Raw genomic sequence first — 17,085 nt, 5'->3', positions numbered from 1 at the left:
AGTAAAAAAAACAAAAAAAATCATCAATGTTGAGGTAAAAATTCAGGAAAGAAGTGATTTTTCCTTATTTTTTCTTTTGGATACATCTTAAAGAAGTTCATATAAAGGAAGGAAGAACTGATTTGTGGAACAATTTCGGGTTCAAGAGCAAAGAGATAGTTTATGTTACATCCTATATTTTTTTTTGTTGTAAAGAGTCGATCACATTCTACATTACTATTCCTAATTCATTATTTATTCATAGATTAATGTACACATAGATTAGGGTATAATTTTTTTTTAAAATTTGCATTTCAGTATCTCAATCAACAGAATGACAATGCTCTGAAAGCATTTTTTTTATAATGCAAGAGTTTACATAAATATGTTTATACATGTACAAAGATTTCCCTATGAGGAGCTCAAAATACAAGTCTTTGAATAATAATAATTACATTACTTAAGACTGTAACTAAATAGTCTAGACCCACCATCTTAACCTAGACTAACAATATAAAATGACAATCTTCACAAAACCTTGACTCCATGCTTTCCTTAGGCAGACCTTCTAGCATGAGAATTAGCTACTGAACCTGTCACATCTGCTCACGTACCATAGTATGATCATTGCCACACACACAATACCAATACAGACAAAATAGCATGGGTGAGCTTACGAATGAACAAACATGAATATAGAAGAAAAAGGAGAATATAATTATTCCTACAGCACATTATTCAACAATTCCTCATCACTTAATCAGCAATGCAACCCTTTTATTAACTCCTTTAGTGCCAACCACTACAACGACGACAACAATAAAAACATCATCAACATCAATAATAACAATTACAACTTAGTTCCAACTGGTATTATGACATTAGTATTTCAGAAGGAACCTACAACTCAGCATATTCATCTACTACTCGGCACATCTGCCTACTACTCAGCATATCTGCCTACCACTCAACATATTGTACGGCTATATTTCAGCAATTACCTCAAATATAATTAACTTCATATCTTACACATCCAACAATAAAACTCCTAGTTAACTCAGTATTTACTAGATGAATAAATCAACTCAAATAAGTTCTCCTTACTTGGAATGAGTTTTTCCTTAAATTAAATTCCACGTGTGTCCTCAAGGAAGAAACAACACTCACAGTATAGATTTCTTCACTAGATCCACCCTAAGCAACAGTTCCCACTTGGATCAGGAAGAACTTCAGCCTTGAGAAGGTTTTTTCTAAGGTAAGATGGTGAAAGAACAAAGATAAATGAGAGCGGGACGTTGTCTGGTGAGAAAAATGAAGTTTCTGGCACTGAAGTTCCTTAAATACCCCTCCAGGTCCTCGTGCTCTCGCTTGAGCGAGCTAATCCTTGCTTAAGTAAGGAATACCTCACCTGAGCGAGATACATCTTGCCTGGGCGAGCAGCATTCTCGCCTGAGCGAGATTGGTTCCAGAGAGTTACCCATTAATCCTGCTACTTCTCGCTTGAGAGAGTAGCTTTCGCCTGAACGAGATTCCTTCTCACCTAGGCGAGGAGACAGTTGGGGTAATCCTATTTTGTCTCGATTAAGTGAGACTTATCTTGCTTAAGCAAGAACACTCCAGAATACCTAATTCTACACGACAACTTCTAGCTTGAGCGAGACACCCTACACCCATAACTCTCAATCTCTCTCCCAATTAGGATAATATCAATTCTTAACTATACTTCCTAGATTATTCTTCATACAACACACTTAATAATCATTTTTGACTCACACTGCACTTTATATTCCACAACATAATCACACAACACAGTAATTCACTGCTCCTAATCCAACAAACATACAACCTATATGTATATATTCCAGAATATGAAAGTTCATACACTTTAGGTATACGCAATACAATTCAAAAGGAATAATAAACACTTAATTTACGCTAATCTGACAATTTTCCCCTGAAAATAAATTTTTATCCTAAAATTTTTTTACTCATAATGGAAAAGATGAAGGTATAACTTCCTCATTCGATCCTCTAACTCCCACGTCGCATCCCTAGTAACTAGGTCCCAAATGACCTTCACAAGTCGAATTGACTTACCTCTAAGTTCTTTAATTCTAGTATCTTCAATATGAGCAGCTTGAAGTGTAATTGACAAGTCATCTTGTATTTGCACCGTATCTGGTTCTATCATGTGAGTTGATCCGAAATGTACTTCCTCAAATGAGACACATGAAAGACATTATGCAATCCTGTTAGTTGAGGTGGTAATGCTAACTCATAGGCTACTAGTCTTCTGCAATACAATATTTGGTACGATACAATAAACTTTGGTGTTAATTTCTTTGCCTTTAGAGCTCGTCCCACGCCAGTGGTTCATGATACTTTCAAAAATACGTGATCACCCACCTTAAACTCCAAAGGTCTCTGACGTTGATCAGCATACGATTTCTGACGACTCTGAGTTGCCCTCAATCTTTTCTGTACAAGTTCAACTTGCTCTATGGTTTTCTAAAGCATCAAAGTTCAACCATTAAATGTAGTCCGTCCTGAAACCAACAAACCGGAGTTTGGCATCTCTTGCCATACAAAGCTTCAAAAGGCGCCATGCCAATACTTGAATGGTAGCTGTTATTATAGGTAAATTCTATCAGAGAAAGTATATCCTCCCAATCTCCTCTCTGATCGAGAACACAAGCTCATAGCAATTCCTCTAAAGTTTAAATAGTCAGTTCCAATTGGCCATCAGTCTGCGAGTGGTATCCTGAATTAAATCTCAACTGAGTACCTATCCGAGATGATGCTAGAAGGTATTCCGTTCAGCTTAACAATCTCTCTGATATACAACTTAGAAAGTCTTTCCATATTATAGGTCATGTTAACTGGTAAGAAATGAGCACACTTAGTTAATCGATTAACTATGACCCATACAACATCATGATTTTTCACTGTTTTTGGCAAATGGGACACAAAGTCCATGGTCACACAGTCCCATTTCCACTCAGGGATCTCTATGGTTTGCAATTCTCTAGGTGGACAACGGCGTTTTGTTTTTGCCTTTTGACAAGTCAAACAAGCCTTGACAAATCTGGCTATTTCACCCCTTATTCCTGGCCACCAAAACATTTTCTTCAAGTCCTGGTACATCTTTGTCACTCCAGGATGGAGATTTAGACTGCCTTTATGTTCTTCCTCTAAAATTCTCCTCTTTAGCTCAATGCCTCTAAGAATACAAATTCAGTTTTGGTATCAAAGAATTCCATCAATACCTCGATTGAAACTAACTACACGATTTGTGCCCAAAAGAAATACAATCCGGCATAATTTAGGATCCTATAATTGCTTATCTTTAATCTCTTGTAGGAATCTATTAGTCACCACAATATTACCACAACTGATCTTCTCAGGCAATAAGTCCATATGTAAATTTAAGTCTCAAAATTGCTCTACTAAAAGAGACTTGCTAACTCTTAGGGAGAGAGCTTGAACTACACTCCTGCTCAAAGCATTTGCTACTATATTAGCTTTGCCTAGATAGTATTGAAGTTGAAACTCATAATCTTTAAGAAATTTCATCCAATGCCTTTGCTTCATATTCAGTTCTTATTGATCAAACAAATACTTAAGGCTTTTATAATCGCTATACATATTAAACTGCACCCCATATAAGTAGTGCCTCCAGATCTTTAAGGCAAAAACCATTGCAGCTAATTCAAGGTCATACATGGGATAATTCTGCTCATGGGTTCTTAACTGGCGTGATGCATATGCCACCACTCTTTTGTCTTGCATCAATACACTTCCTAGACCTTGATGCGATGCATCACAGTACACCTCGAAATGGTCGACCAATATCAAGAAGAATAAATACCAGAGAGGATGTCAACCTCTGCATCAGCTCATTAAAGCTTCGTTCACAGTCTTTCGTCCAAATGAAAGGTTGATCCCAATGAGTGAGTCGAGTTAAAGGTGAGACAATCTTTGCAAACCCCTCTATGAACCTCCGATAATAACCTACTAAACCCACAAAGCTATGAATTTGTGTGGCTGTTTTCGGTCTTTCCCATTTCAACATTGACTTCACTTTTGAAGGTCCAACTACAATCCCTTCAGCTAAGATCACATGACCAATGAATTTTACTTCCTCAAGCCAGAATTCACATTTGGACTATTTGGCATACAATTGCTTCTCTCTCAAAATTTCCAAGACAATTCTCAAATGTTCAGTATGCTCTTCCTTTGAACTAGAATAGATAAGGATGTCATCAATAAATACTACCACAAATCAATCTAGAAAAGGTCTAAAAATCTTATTCATATAGTCCATAAATATAGTCGGAGCCTTGGTAACTCCAAAAGGCATTACCACATACTCATAATGCCTATACCGAGTACGGAAAGCTGTCTTTAGAATGTCCTCATCCTTAACTCGGATTTGATGATATCCAGATTTTAGATCAATCTTGGAGAATACCTTAGCACCTTTCAGTTGATCCATCAGATCATCAATCCGCGGCAATGAATATTTATTCTTAATGGTCAACTTATTCAATCGACTGTAATCAACACAGAGTTTAGAACTCCCATCTTTCTTTTTTACTAAAAGAACTAGTGCTTCTCAAGGCGACACACTTGGCCTAATCATCTTTTTCTGCATCAGGTCTTTAATCTAATTTTTCAACTCCATCAATTCCTTTGGCTCCATACAATAAGGTTCTACTGATACTGGTTCAGCTTTGGGGACTAAGTCTATACCAAACTCTATTTCTCTGGCTAGAGGTATTCCAGGAACATCATCTAGAAAAATTTCGGAGAAGTCCCGCAAAACTGGTATTAATTGAAGTTCTTGTTCCCACTCTACATCCGTAACAGTTAGAAGAATAAAGTAGGAAGCTCTTTCACCGATAGACGTTTCTACTTGGTGTGTGCAAATCATTTCTGCTAATTTTTGTTGTTAAAAAAAAATTAAACATATTTGCGCACAATCAATTAAGACATGATTGGCAGTCAACCAATCCATGCCTAAGCTTATATCCAAACCCGTCATGGGAACACTTATGAGATTTACTTTATTACACCTTCCCTTAATCATTATAAGACACCCGACACAAGCTGTCGAAGTCATCACTGAACTCTGAGTGGGTGCGACACCACCAAGTCATACCTCAAATCACTCACAGGTAATCCTAGTTTCTTCACACATGCATCTGCAATGAAGGAGTGCGTGACTTCGGAATCAAAAAGTACAGAAAGAAAAGTACCTGCCACTTCTCCTATTCCTTGAACAAGGTTCTCGGCTTAAGCTGCCTCCATCCCAAAGGTGGTAAAAACTAGTGCCTCAGCTTGGGGTCTCATCATCTATGGAGTCTTGGCCATTCTAGGGTGCACTGCATGTAGGGCACTGGCCGAGGATGACACTGCTCTACTTTGAGTAATAGGATAATCCTTAACAATATGTCTCAGTTGTTGGCATGCATAGCAGACTTTACTTTCAATCTGAGGACATTGGCTCAGAAAATGTGGTCCTTCGCACCTAAAGCATTTCATTATCGAGGGTGCTGGAGATCTAAAAGTTGGTGCACTCACCCCTCTCAGCTGAAGGGTGGAGGTGGCGATGCCTAATGGCCGAGGAGCTGACGACGTTGCTGCTCCAAAGTGAGAAGGCTGAGGCTGTTGTTGACGAGACGGTCTATTGTAAGGGCCTCTCCTGACACCCTTATTTCCCCCGAAACCACTGCTCTGTTTATTAAATTGAGCCTTTCCCACTCCACCAACATCATTTTGATTAAGACTTTCTATAATGGTGGCATGATCCACCAAGTCAACAAATTCGATAATTCTAAGTGGAATCAAAATCCTCTTAATATCCGTTCTCAATCTGTCAGAGAATCTTTGGCATCTCCATTCCTTAGAGGTCGGGTGAGAATAGAATCGATAAAGCCTTTCAAATTGAATTGCATACTCATACACAGATGAGTTTTCCTGCACCAAACTTAGGAACTCTCTATTTTTCAGAATGGACATGGGGTGGGAAGAACTTTCCCAGAAAACTATTCTTGAATACTTCCCATGTAATGGCCTCCCCTCAAGCCTCCAGCATAGCACGAGTCCCTTGCCACCACATTTTTGTATCCCTTACCAACACATACGCCGCATATACAACTTTCTTCTCCTCAGCACAACCCATGGTGAGGAAAATCTTTTCAATCTCTCGGATCCAAAGCTCAACTGCATCTAGTCTGTCAACCTCAGTAAACCGAGGAGGGTTACTTTTTTTAAACTCAAATAGCCCCTGATACTCAATAGGCTGGGTTGCTGCTTGAGCTACAGCGGCTGCTTGATTTGTAGCTTATTGCTGTTGAATAACATCTAAGCTTTGTCTTACGGTTGCCACCATAGCCTCCATAGCATGAGCCATTTGGTTCACGTCAGGTGGAGGGGGATTTGGTGCAGGTCTTCTCGGTGGTCTTGCTATCTTAACATAAATAGAACTATCTTAGAACACTAACAATTAGCTCTATCTTAAAACCAATCACAACATATGTACAAACCAACATAACTCAGCACATAACAAGACAAATCATATACCATATCAGCATATAGCAGGGCATTAAGCAAAACATACTATAGCATTTCAACTTATTCAACACAACACTAACATCACCAACCATACAACCAACAAACACAATTGATTCAATATTCCATAATAGTTCATTCAGCAACATATTACCAGATCACATGACTTCCCTATAGCTTACCTAAGCCTTATATGTCAAAATTTCTCTTGTTTATATGTTAGAGAACAGAGGTGATCAAACTCGTTCTCCCACATATTCAGCCGATTAGAAAACTTTGGCTTATGATTCATAGCTAAGACTCCTTGTTCAGAATACACAAACGAATCCTAGTAACCTCACCCTGTAGGTTTACCTAGACCTTGCCCTGATACCACTAAAATGTCACATTCTATATTTTTTTTTTTTTGTAAAAAGTCAATGACATTCTATATTATTATTCCTGATTCAATTATTTGGGGTATAATTGTTTTTTTAAATTTGCATTTCAGTATCTCAATCAACAGAATGACAATGCTCCAAAGGCATTTTTTTTTATAACCTAAGAATTTATATAAATAAGTTTATACATGTACAAAGATTTCCCTACGAGGAGCTCAAAATACAAGTTTTTGAATAATAATAATTACATACTGAAGATTGTAACTAAATAATTTAGACTCACCATCCCGACCTAGACTAACAATATAAAATTACAATCTTTACAAAAACTCCTGACTCCATGCTTTCCTCAGGCAGACCTTCTAGCATGAGAATTAGCTACTGAACCTGTCACATTTGCTCATATATCACAGTACGATCATTACCACATGCACACATACTAATACAAACAAAATAGCATAGGTGAGCTTACAAATGAACGAACATGAATATAGAAGAAAAAGGAGAATATAATTATTCCTACAACACATTAATCAGCAATTCCTTATCACTTAATCAGCAATGTAACCCTTTTATTAACTCATTTAGTGCCAACCACTACAACGATGACAACAATAACAACATCATCAACATCAATAATAACAACTACAACTCAGTTCCAACTGGCATTACGACATTAGTATTTCAGAAGGAACTTACAACTTAGCATATTTGTCTACTATTCAGCACATCTGCGTACCACTCAGCATATTTGCCTACAACTCAACATATTGTACAACTATAATTCAGCAATTACCTCGAATATAATTAACTTCATATCTCACACATCCAGCAACAAAACTCCTAGTTAACTAAACATTTACTAGATGAATAAATCAACTCAAATAAGCTCTCTTTACCTGGAATGAATTTTTCCTCAAATTAAACTCCACGTGTGTCCTCAAGGAAGAAACAACACTCATGATATAGATTTTCTCACTAGATCCACACTAAGCAGCGATTCTCACTTGGATCAGGAAGAACTTCAGCCTTGAGAAGGTTTTCTCTAAGGTAAGATGGTGAGAGAACAGAGAAAAATGAGCGGGAAGTTGTCTAGTGAGAAAAATGAAGTTTTTGGCACTGAGGTTCCTTAAATACCCCTCCAGGTCCACGCCCGAGCTCTTGCATTGCTTGGGCGAGAAAATCAGATAGTGGAACCTCCCAAATTTCGACTATTCTCACTTGAGCGAGATACATCTTGCCTGGGCAACTAGCATTCTCGCCTGAGCGAGATTGGATCTAAAGAGTTACCCATTAATCCTGCGATTTCTCGCTTGAGCGAGATTCCTTCTTGCCTAGGCGAGGAGACAATTTGGGCGATCCTATCTTGTCTTGCTTAAGTGAGACTTATCTCACTTGAGCGAGAACACTCTAGAATACGTAATTTTGCATGACAACTTCTTGCTTAAGCGAGACTACCCTCACTTGAGCGAGACACCATGTACCCAAAACTCTTAATCTCTCTCCCAGTTGGGATAATATCAATTCTTAACCATATTTCCTAGATTATTCTTCATACAACACATTTAATAATCATTTTTGGCTCATACTGCACTTTATATTCCTCAACATCATCACATAGCACAACAATTACACTGCTCCTAATCCAACATAGAACCCATATGTATATATTCCAGAATATGAAAGTTCATACACTTTAGGTATACGCGATACATTTCAAAAGGAATAATAAACACATAATTTACACTGATCTAATAGTTTACCTTGACCCTATGATGAGTTACACAACGATGGCAACGCAAGGAAGGCAAGCACAACATGACTGCGACAACGAAGATTTGGAGGCGACGACTGACAGGAACCAAGACGATGAAGAAGCAAAGTGATGACTAAGATGAAGAACCCCAGTCGTTTAGAGGCATTCTCATTTCACAAGAACCAACAGGACAAGATAGGTTTAGGTTTATTATAGGTAGGATAGTCATTTCATGTTTTTTTTTGTGTTTTGTCTCTTACATTCAAACATAATACAAGACACAATACACAACATCTTATCCTCACTTCCAAACACAATACACAAACATAAACATTAGTGTCTTTGTCCTTCATTGTCTCCATTGTTCAGGGACGGTATCCAAACGCTAGCTAAAAGTGCTCTTTAGGAAGAATCTTGGTCTTGGGTAGCAACACATATTAAAATGTTGTGTTTCTCTGTAGATCTCGCATAGAAAGTAGTCTTAGAGACCTGTTTCTAGGTAAGGGAATTGATCCCAAACCAAAACTCCTATTTAGGTATTTTGATTTGAAAGTACTAAGTTTTTCTATTAGAACCATAGAATCTCAATATTTTCTTAAATTCTCAAGTGTAAAAATAAAGATTTTAGATATGAAAAATCCATAACTGCTTTTAGAACTATCTAAATACAATCTTATAGTAAAACTCTGAGCAAAATCATTTTTAGAAGTAGTACGATTTATTATTGAACATTATTCATGTATAGTTAAGATTTGCTATATGATATTTGGATGATAGATATACTGTGAATATTGAATGATGCTAAACTTTAGGATCGAAGATTTTATTAAGACCGAGAGAGTGTGATCTCCAGCAAGGTATTTTTATACAATATGACTGGTCTGAATCCGAAAGTGTCCAACCTCTGGCACATTTTATTGACTTGAATGATGTGAAATTAGTTGATGATTTCTTTGTATTAATCTGACATGATACAATGAGTGTGAGTCTTTGCCTGATAATTTATGCATGTTAAAAATTTATGAAAAGTATATGATTGCCTTCAGATGATGAAATATTTTATTAGTAAAATTTATTAATAGAGGGCTAATGTGAATGAAAGTGCATAAAAAAATTAAAGTTGTTTATATTATCAAAGTGGAAGAGAAATGCTAATAAATTGTATGTTATGTGAAATGCTGAGAAAGTAAGTGTCATGAGAAATGTTTATACATGTTATAGATAGTTACAGAGATACACTGAGAGTATAGAGTTTGGATAAGATTTGGGAAATCTTGAAGAAATGAGGGTGGTGAATGCTATTTGTAAGTGGGTGCACAATGATTTGCTGAAAGTAAAAGCATTCATAGGCCACACACTCATTTTCTGACTAAATTCCTAACTATATTTTTGCTAAAAGGGGTCAAGGGAATACACATTGTATTCGTGTTGTTCGGGCTAGCCAACTACTATTTATACTTATGTAAGACCTTAAGAGGTCCCAAAGGCAATGGCTATGGAGTTGTGAAATGTGTGTTTGTAATAGGTGAGACATAACGGATTGATTGGTGTGATTATAATACATGTATTGTAATACATCGACGGGTGTAATTATAATGTATGTATTGTAATGCATTAATTAATATGGTTATAACGCACATATTATGACATACTACTCGATGTGAGAATATGTGACATGAAGTGATTAATAGTGTGTTTGAACTGTTGTAATACTAGTTAATGTAATATATGAATTGATATTATCTCAGTGTATATTATGTGATTTAAAGTATGAATGATACAATTATGGCTACTGTGATTTTATTAATATAAAGTTAGAACTAATACTATTTACTGTATTAGGCACTAAATTATTTCCTATTTTATTTTGAATTATTGATAATAAATAAAGGAATTAGTGGGATAGAAATACTCACATTTACAAATTATTTTCTAGGAAATAAAATTGAAGAATGAAAGAAGGTTAATCCGTTCTAGGATCATATCTTTGGTGAAGTTGTAGGAAAGACTGTTCAGCTAGAATTTAATTATTCTGAAGATTGTAATATTTTTAGTTAGCTTCAATTTTAAATTGATAAAGATATGTAAATATTTTGATACAATTGTAAAATTTATAATACCCAATAATCTTGTAATTATTGATTTGAAGTATTTGTAATATTAGTAGACTAGCAGTTGGTCATTTGATTTAGTTACATTAAATTTTAGATAAAAAATTTACTCTGTTGAAAGGCAGCATAATTTATATTATGAATTTATATGTACATATTTTAAATTAGATGAATCATAGAGATGTATATTTTAATTTCTATTCTCAATCTCAATGTTTTGAAATTATTCCTTTTAAATTGTTAATTACCTTTGGCTTTTCATAGGATAAGATAAAAAAATTTGTTTTTAATTTTCCTCTTTATTCAAATCTCTAAGAAAAAAATATACAGAATTTTATTTTAAATTTTTTTTATTCACTATAAAATTTTATTTATCATAATATAAATTAAGGATGTTACAAAATGGTATAAGAGCAAGGTCTCTCCTAATATGGTCTGGTAGTTTGAAGACAAATTAAGCGTAAGTTAGTGAGCATGTGACATTCAAGCGCTGATAAGGGTAGGGAGTAATCACTAGTGTAATGTGGCATGGACAAGGAGCACTCTTAATAGGCTTCCAGCGATAAAAGACATATAAATGAATCGAACATAAATCAGAATAAGAGAAATCTAAAGACTGTATAAGTTTATAATTATAAAGTAAAAAAATAACTTAAATGAATTGATTAGAACTATCTATACTAACAAAATATATTTATTTTTTAATGTTCTATCACTAAATTATACTAAAAAATCTTGAGGAGATATTCGTCGATCCTTGTATTAGTTTAGGAAGATTTTTCTATTATCACGACGAGGAGTGTTTTTAAAAAAATTAAGAGTAGAAAGGTGCAAAAAGTAAAAGCTGACAACCCCCATCCCACCGTGGGCTATAAGCCGAGGGCCTCTAAGACTGCATTCTCGTTGACCGAAATAAAAGAAAGACTGATTCTTACATTAGGGGGAAAAAAAGAATTAATTATACATTCTCATTCCTTACTTTACATTTTATAAAGTGATTGAGATATTATTTATGAAGGAAAACATTCTGACTTGTCCGTTGCTTAATTAATGCTGGACGTCATTAAATACAAAGAAAATCAAATACTTAATATATTAATCTAAGAGAGAGTTGTGAATTGTGATTCCTCATTCAACAGTAACAAATGAAGTGTGAAGCGCAGATGGATCCTACAAGCATTCCTCCTTGTGACAACCTTGGAAACAGTGACTCCCAACACCATCGAAACGAGTTTCAGGTGCCATTGGTGCGGTTATGCCCATCACAAGAACACCTCATCCACACCTTTCCACATATGGTTTACCCAAAACGTGTACCCTCTGGTGACCCCAAGCGCATATTTCATTTCTGTATGAGCCAGACAAGTTTCTTTTTAGCCTACGGTTTATTCACTCAAACAAACCTTTACAACTCATACATCTATGGCGGTGATCATCACACTTTCTTTCATGAAGCCCGTACTCAGCTTTTCTTAATTAGCGAGTGCATTCGGTATACACACGTTTTGCTTGATTTTCCTTTTGTTTTTCAGCTTCTTCTCCGTCGCATTCGAGAGGTACAGGTACCATTACATCCTGAAATCTCTTGGAGAATATCTGGTTAGGCTTTTGGTGGTCTTTCTCATCATGGGAATCGTAGAGGAGCATGCAGTGATAGTCATTGCTGCACCTGCCCTAAATCGTAGTGATGGTGAAGTGTTGTTCTCTAAACTCGCGGGGTTGGTAACGCGGTGTCTTCTAACCGTTGATGCGCTTAGTATAATAAATTTGCTTGAACCTGGTCATCACTATTCTCTCCTTGAAGCCACTGTCACGTTAACGTTGCACTTGGGATTGGCTGCACAAAACTCCCTTCGCATTCCTGCGGCTTCTTTTGTTCTTTTCATTTTGGTCATAAAAAATTATCAGTGGAGACACGTCGACCATCCACAACCTCCCACGAATGAACCTCGTCCCGTTGCTTGGGTTGCTTCTGAGCTTGTTTGATCAAAACTCCACATTGTTGTAATTGGTGCGTGCGTGTCTAATGATGTTCTGTCTCCAAGTTTAGCAGCTTCTATGCACATAGGTAAATTTCTTATTTTGGTTTTACACGTAGGAGATTGTACATTGTTTATTGTGATATGAAAATCGCATATTCTTAAATTTTTAGTTTGGTAGTTGTATGGTTTTCCGTCACATTAACTTGTTCTTTTGTAAAAAAACAAATTGACAGGAGTATTTCTATTAACATGAATGTGAGATTAACTCTCAAACTGAGAGTGATTTTTTAAAATGACAATTTCAAGATTTCAAGTCTTTGACATTGAAGGTGAAATTTACATTGTTTGCTTATTACTTTCACTCTAACCGACAATTATTTGGTGTACGTGAAATACTTGTCCAAAACAAATGAACTGAGAACAATACAAATTTAATTGAAAGGTTATAGAAATCGTTAGTAAATTATTTTCAGCAAAATTTAAATCAACTATAATGTTTACAGAAAAAAAATGCCATATATTAGATATGGTTTCAACTGAATACTTTTTTTTGTTGTCAAACTTGTTATTTTTCTTCACATTGATTAGTGTAGCAGAAGTGAACTTTACATGCAATATTTTGAAATCATTAAGGAAATCAATGCGTATTATATTATGAAGATGCAATACCTCTGCTCTATTTCGTTAATAAACTGTTATCCATCGGCAAGATATTATTACAATCCTTCTTGGCAATTTTTACATGGATTTAATTAATTGAAGTGTTTTACGAGCGGTATCGAATTTGAACTTGATAGGGGAAAAATACATGCGACGGATTATATTTGAAAACAAATAAACGAAAGCACAGTATTCAAAGAAAATACATATTTAAATGTTATCAAATATAGTCTTTACCTCAAATTAAATTTAATGTATACTTGATATAGCGCTTTTTATATTCTAAAATATGCAAGTTACATAAGTTGTATTGATTAATTTACGTGAATGTTTTTAAATTGTAACTGAAAAATTTATACAATATCCAACATAAACGGAGAGAGTTTCTAGGCAGACAGACTTGGACCACTTCTTGACTGGAAATTTGGCTGAGTAGTAGCATTAATTCTTGCCAAAAGTATAATTGAAGCCACTACTAACGATTCTTGGAGAACCCACATCAAAGAGGAACTCTATAAGATGTATCCACCATTTTCAAGATGAACAAGTTACCTCTATTGCCTCTTGATATTCTGTTAGGTTCAGGCACAAGGAAGAAATTCAGACTTAAAGTCAGAATGGAATTCGAATTCTTGTCTTGTATGAGTTACTGTAATTTATTAGTTTGATTTTGTATGTGTACTTATGATTGACAAACCAAGTATTTAACCATATCCGTATCCGATTAATTTAAAAATACAATTAATGTTGAACTCCAGAAAAAAATTAGGTATAAGCACGTGAGACGGGGACAATATAATCTATAAAGTCAGTGACTTACCGCAAATCTTCATCCAAATAAGAAACTTCCAACTGGCCACGACCACTCCCAGGTGATTTAATAGGTATCTGTAGCATAATAGTCTCATTTAAAGTTGGTGAATTGCTAAAGAAAAAAACAAGATGAACAATAAATAAATAAAGATACATCATGGTGGTATGAATGTTCGAAGAGTATCTCACTACTGTACAAGTCTTCAGTCAGAATATTCTTCTATATGAGTCTATGATCTTTTAAATCTGATTAGATTGTAGAATAACTGGATTAAGTTTTCTGCCTGAATGATTACTATTAGTCTAAGCTACCGAATAACTGGTCGGGAACTGGAATAAACACTCTCATCATTATATATTTTCAGGTATAATAAATAATTAGAGGTTACATCTATGCTCAACTCTGATACTCTTCAGTTTTAAGTTCATGATTAAAAAAGTAGTTCTGAGTTTTAAACAATTTTTTATTCTTAGTATGACAAATAGACCAAATATGAAATGTAATTGTGAGCAGTTTATCACCTACCAGATTAGCAATCTTGAAGAAGTCGAACTTGACAGCTACCCTTCTTGAGTTAAGAGGCACTAAATTGGCAGTGGCCTGCAGTAATAGTGGCAATTTTTACGGGTCAGAGCATTGTGAATTTAATGAAATTAAAAAAAAACAAAATTACTGGTAAGTGGGAATCACTTGTTTAGCTTCTACAACTTATACAGTTAATTGGATTTGTTTATCAAAGAATTAGTATATGATCCCTAAGACATCTTATTACAAGCCATGCGACATATATGATACACCTTCATAGTTGAATGAGTTGAAATAAAAAGCTTAAGCTTTGAACTGAACGGACCAAAACAGTATTTAAAAGTTAAAACATTTTATTGAGATTTGAAATCTCTCCTCTTAAATCTAAGCCCAAAATGAAAAGGCACCATGAAATCCACCAAGGTTTCTTGAATTCTTCTAAGGTACTGTGAAATGTGAACTGCTCACATATAGGCCAGTTTTGATTCCTATTTTAACCACATAGATTTACAAAATGTACACAAGAAAGCCCTGAACTGAGCTTGCTTTCGGAATGTTAATTAAAAGTCTTTTTCGATATTAAGTTTCTCTTCAACTACTGTGAACAGTAGATATACTTCATGAACCTGGTTACAAGAATAATAGCTGAAGTCTAGAAGAGAATAGCCTTGTCTATGTTTCAAACCACGTAAACAGATATTTAAAATTAAAACTGAGAACTGTGTACATAGTACCTGGTTGTAGAACGGCCAAGTTTCTATATTTTGAGCTCTCAAGGTATCCACATTAATTGCCTGATAGATCTTTCCATTTGGTCGCAAGAATTTTGGTCTCTGGGATAGTTAATACAATAATTAATTCTCACTGAATAAGGTGAATGAATAAACTTGGGAACGATACTACAATATCAATCACATCGCAATAAGAGAAGGAAAAAAAAAAGGAAGAATCCCAACCAACAAAATTGTCCTCAGGTACGTTGATAGGGAATTAAAAATTCAAACCTATGGACAACAACAATGAGTGATCTCCTAATTCACAATTTCAAGTCCGAAAAAACTAAGCTAGAGTGTAGGTTCAATTTCGGAAACGCAGCTAATTACCATATTTTGATGAGGGTGTTGATTATACTTAAAACAAAATTGCCTTTATCATCAGTGCTATCAGAATCTAGACCACGTATAAAAGTCATGAAACCTTTATTTGGATATCAAAGAACGTGTAAAAGGAATCTAAATTTGTAAACCCCAAAAGTAACATCATAGACAAACCTGTGTTTGCAGAATTGATTGAGATGTTGTATATAAAAGCTCCCATTTCCCATTGAGCAAATCAGACTTGAGAGGCTCCTTAATAGGATTCAAAGCTTCAAGCTTACGAGCAATCTAGATAAGACCCAGTTAAAATCACAAAATAAGGAAACCAAAAAAGAGAGCGAAACAAAGTCACTTAACTTATGAAACATGTTATTGTTTGCTTCTTCACTTTAACCTGGTCCACACGTTGTTGATCCTCAGGAGTAGCCTCGGCGCCTCGGTCAAGAGGTGCAATTGTTTCATAAAGTTCCACCTTGAGGCTCTCAATTACATCTTTGCCTCTAGTGAGAAAACCTGGGAAAAATGAAACCATGTTCCTCCACTTCCCAGAATCAGCTACGTGTAATATGTTGTGGGTGTTGTTGAATTTTGGTCGTGTGGATAAGAAAAAAGGGTTTAGATTTGAAGGGTGAGAATCAATTATACATTTGAATGGCAAAGTGGTAGCAGTGGGAGTGGAGAGAGCCATCGAGAGATGGGTAATGCAAATGCACTGCTAACCATTATAATTGGTCGTCGGAACACAATGTAACTATATTAACGACTTTTATGTGTTACTGAGAACCACTAGGAAAATGACCTCGACTTGTAAAATCTTCATTGTACCTAAAAAAATATTTCACCACAGAACGTTCATGAAAAATAAATAATTGAGTTCAGTTAATTAAAGTTTATGACATTCTTTTAACGGTAATTCATGCGTGTGGAACTGTAGTGGCCCAAATAATTTATACCGAAACTGATGGGCCAATCCATTTGATGGGCCTAGTGATCCGGCCCACGTTTCTGTCCTTCCAGTATTTGTGTTCCCTCTATTCTTTTGCAAAACAATGTGTCACGTAACTTGCCAATTGCCATAGATTAGTTTAAAAGGTTTTTCATGGACTTAGAAATTGTTAAGTTTGTTATTTTTATTATCTTTTCCATTATTTAATCAATTTATAAATTTGTTTGATTAAGACAGAGATGCTTAATAAATAAATTTATTT

General features: G+C 35.3%; 1 protein-coding gene across 1 annotated transcript; it reads right to left on the bottom strand.

The window, feature by feature from the left end:
- Positions 1-13,678: 13,678 nt before the first annotated feature.
- LOC113868470 (probable plastid-lipid-associated protein 4, chloroplastic) lies at positions 13,679-16,623 on the bottom strand. Its single transcript, XM_027504080.1, has 6 exons — positions 16,272-16,623; positions 16,052-16,165; positions 15,515-15,613; positions 14,781-14,855; positions 14,262-14,329; positions 13,679-14,013 (listed from the first exon to the last, which is right to left on the bottom strand). Exons 1-6 carry the CDS (start codon positions 16,563-16,565, stop codon positions 13,941-13,943), a joined length of 723 nt encoding a protein of 240 aa, XP_027359881.1. The 5' UTR covers positions 16,566-16,623; the 3' UTR covers positions 13,679-13,940.
- Positions 16,624-17,085: the final 462 nt, after the last annotated feature.

This window comes from Abrus precatorius, unplaced genomic scaffold, assembly GCF_003935025.1.
Source record: "Abrus precatorius isolate BTA unplaced genomic scaffold, Abrus_2018 Scaffold10, whole genome shotgun sequence".
In the NCBI taxonomy this organism is placed as follows: Eukaryota; Viridiplantae; Streptophyta; class Magnoliopsida; order Fabales; family Fabaceae; genus Abrus; species Abrus precatorius.
Note: the sequence above shows the minus strand (reverse complement) of the source record. Positions and strands in the feature narration are given on the sequence as shown.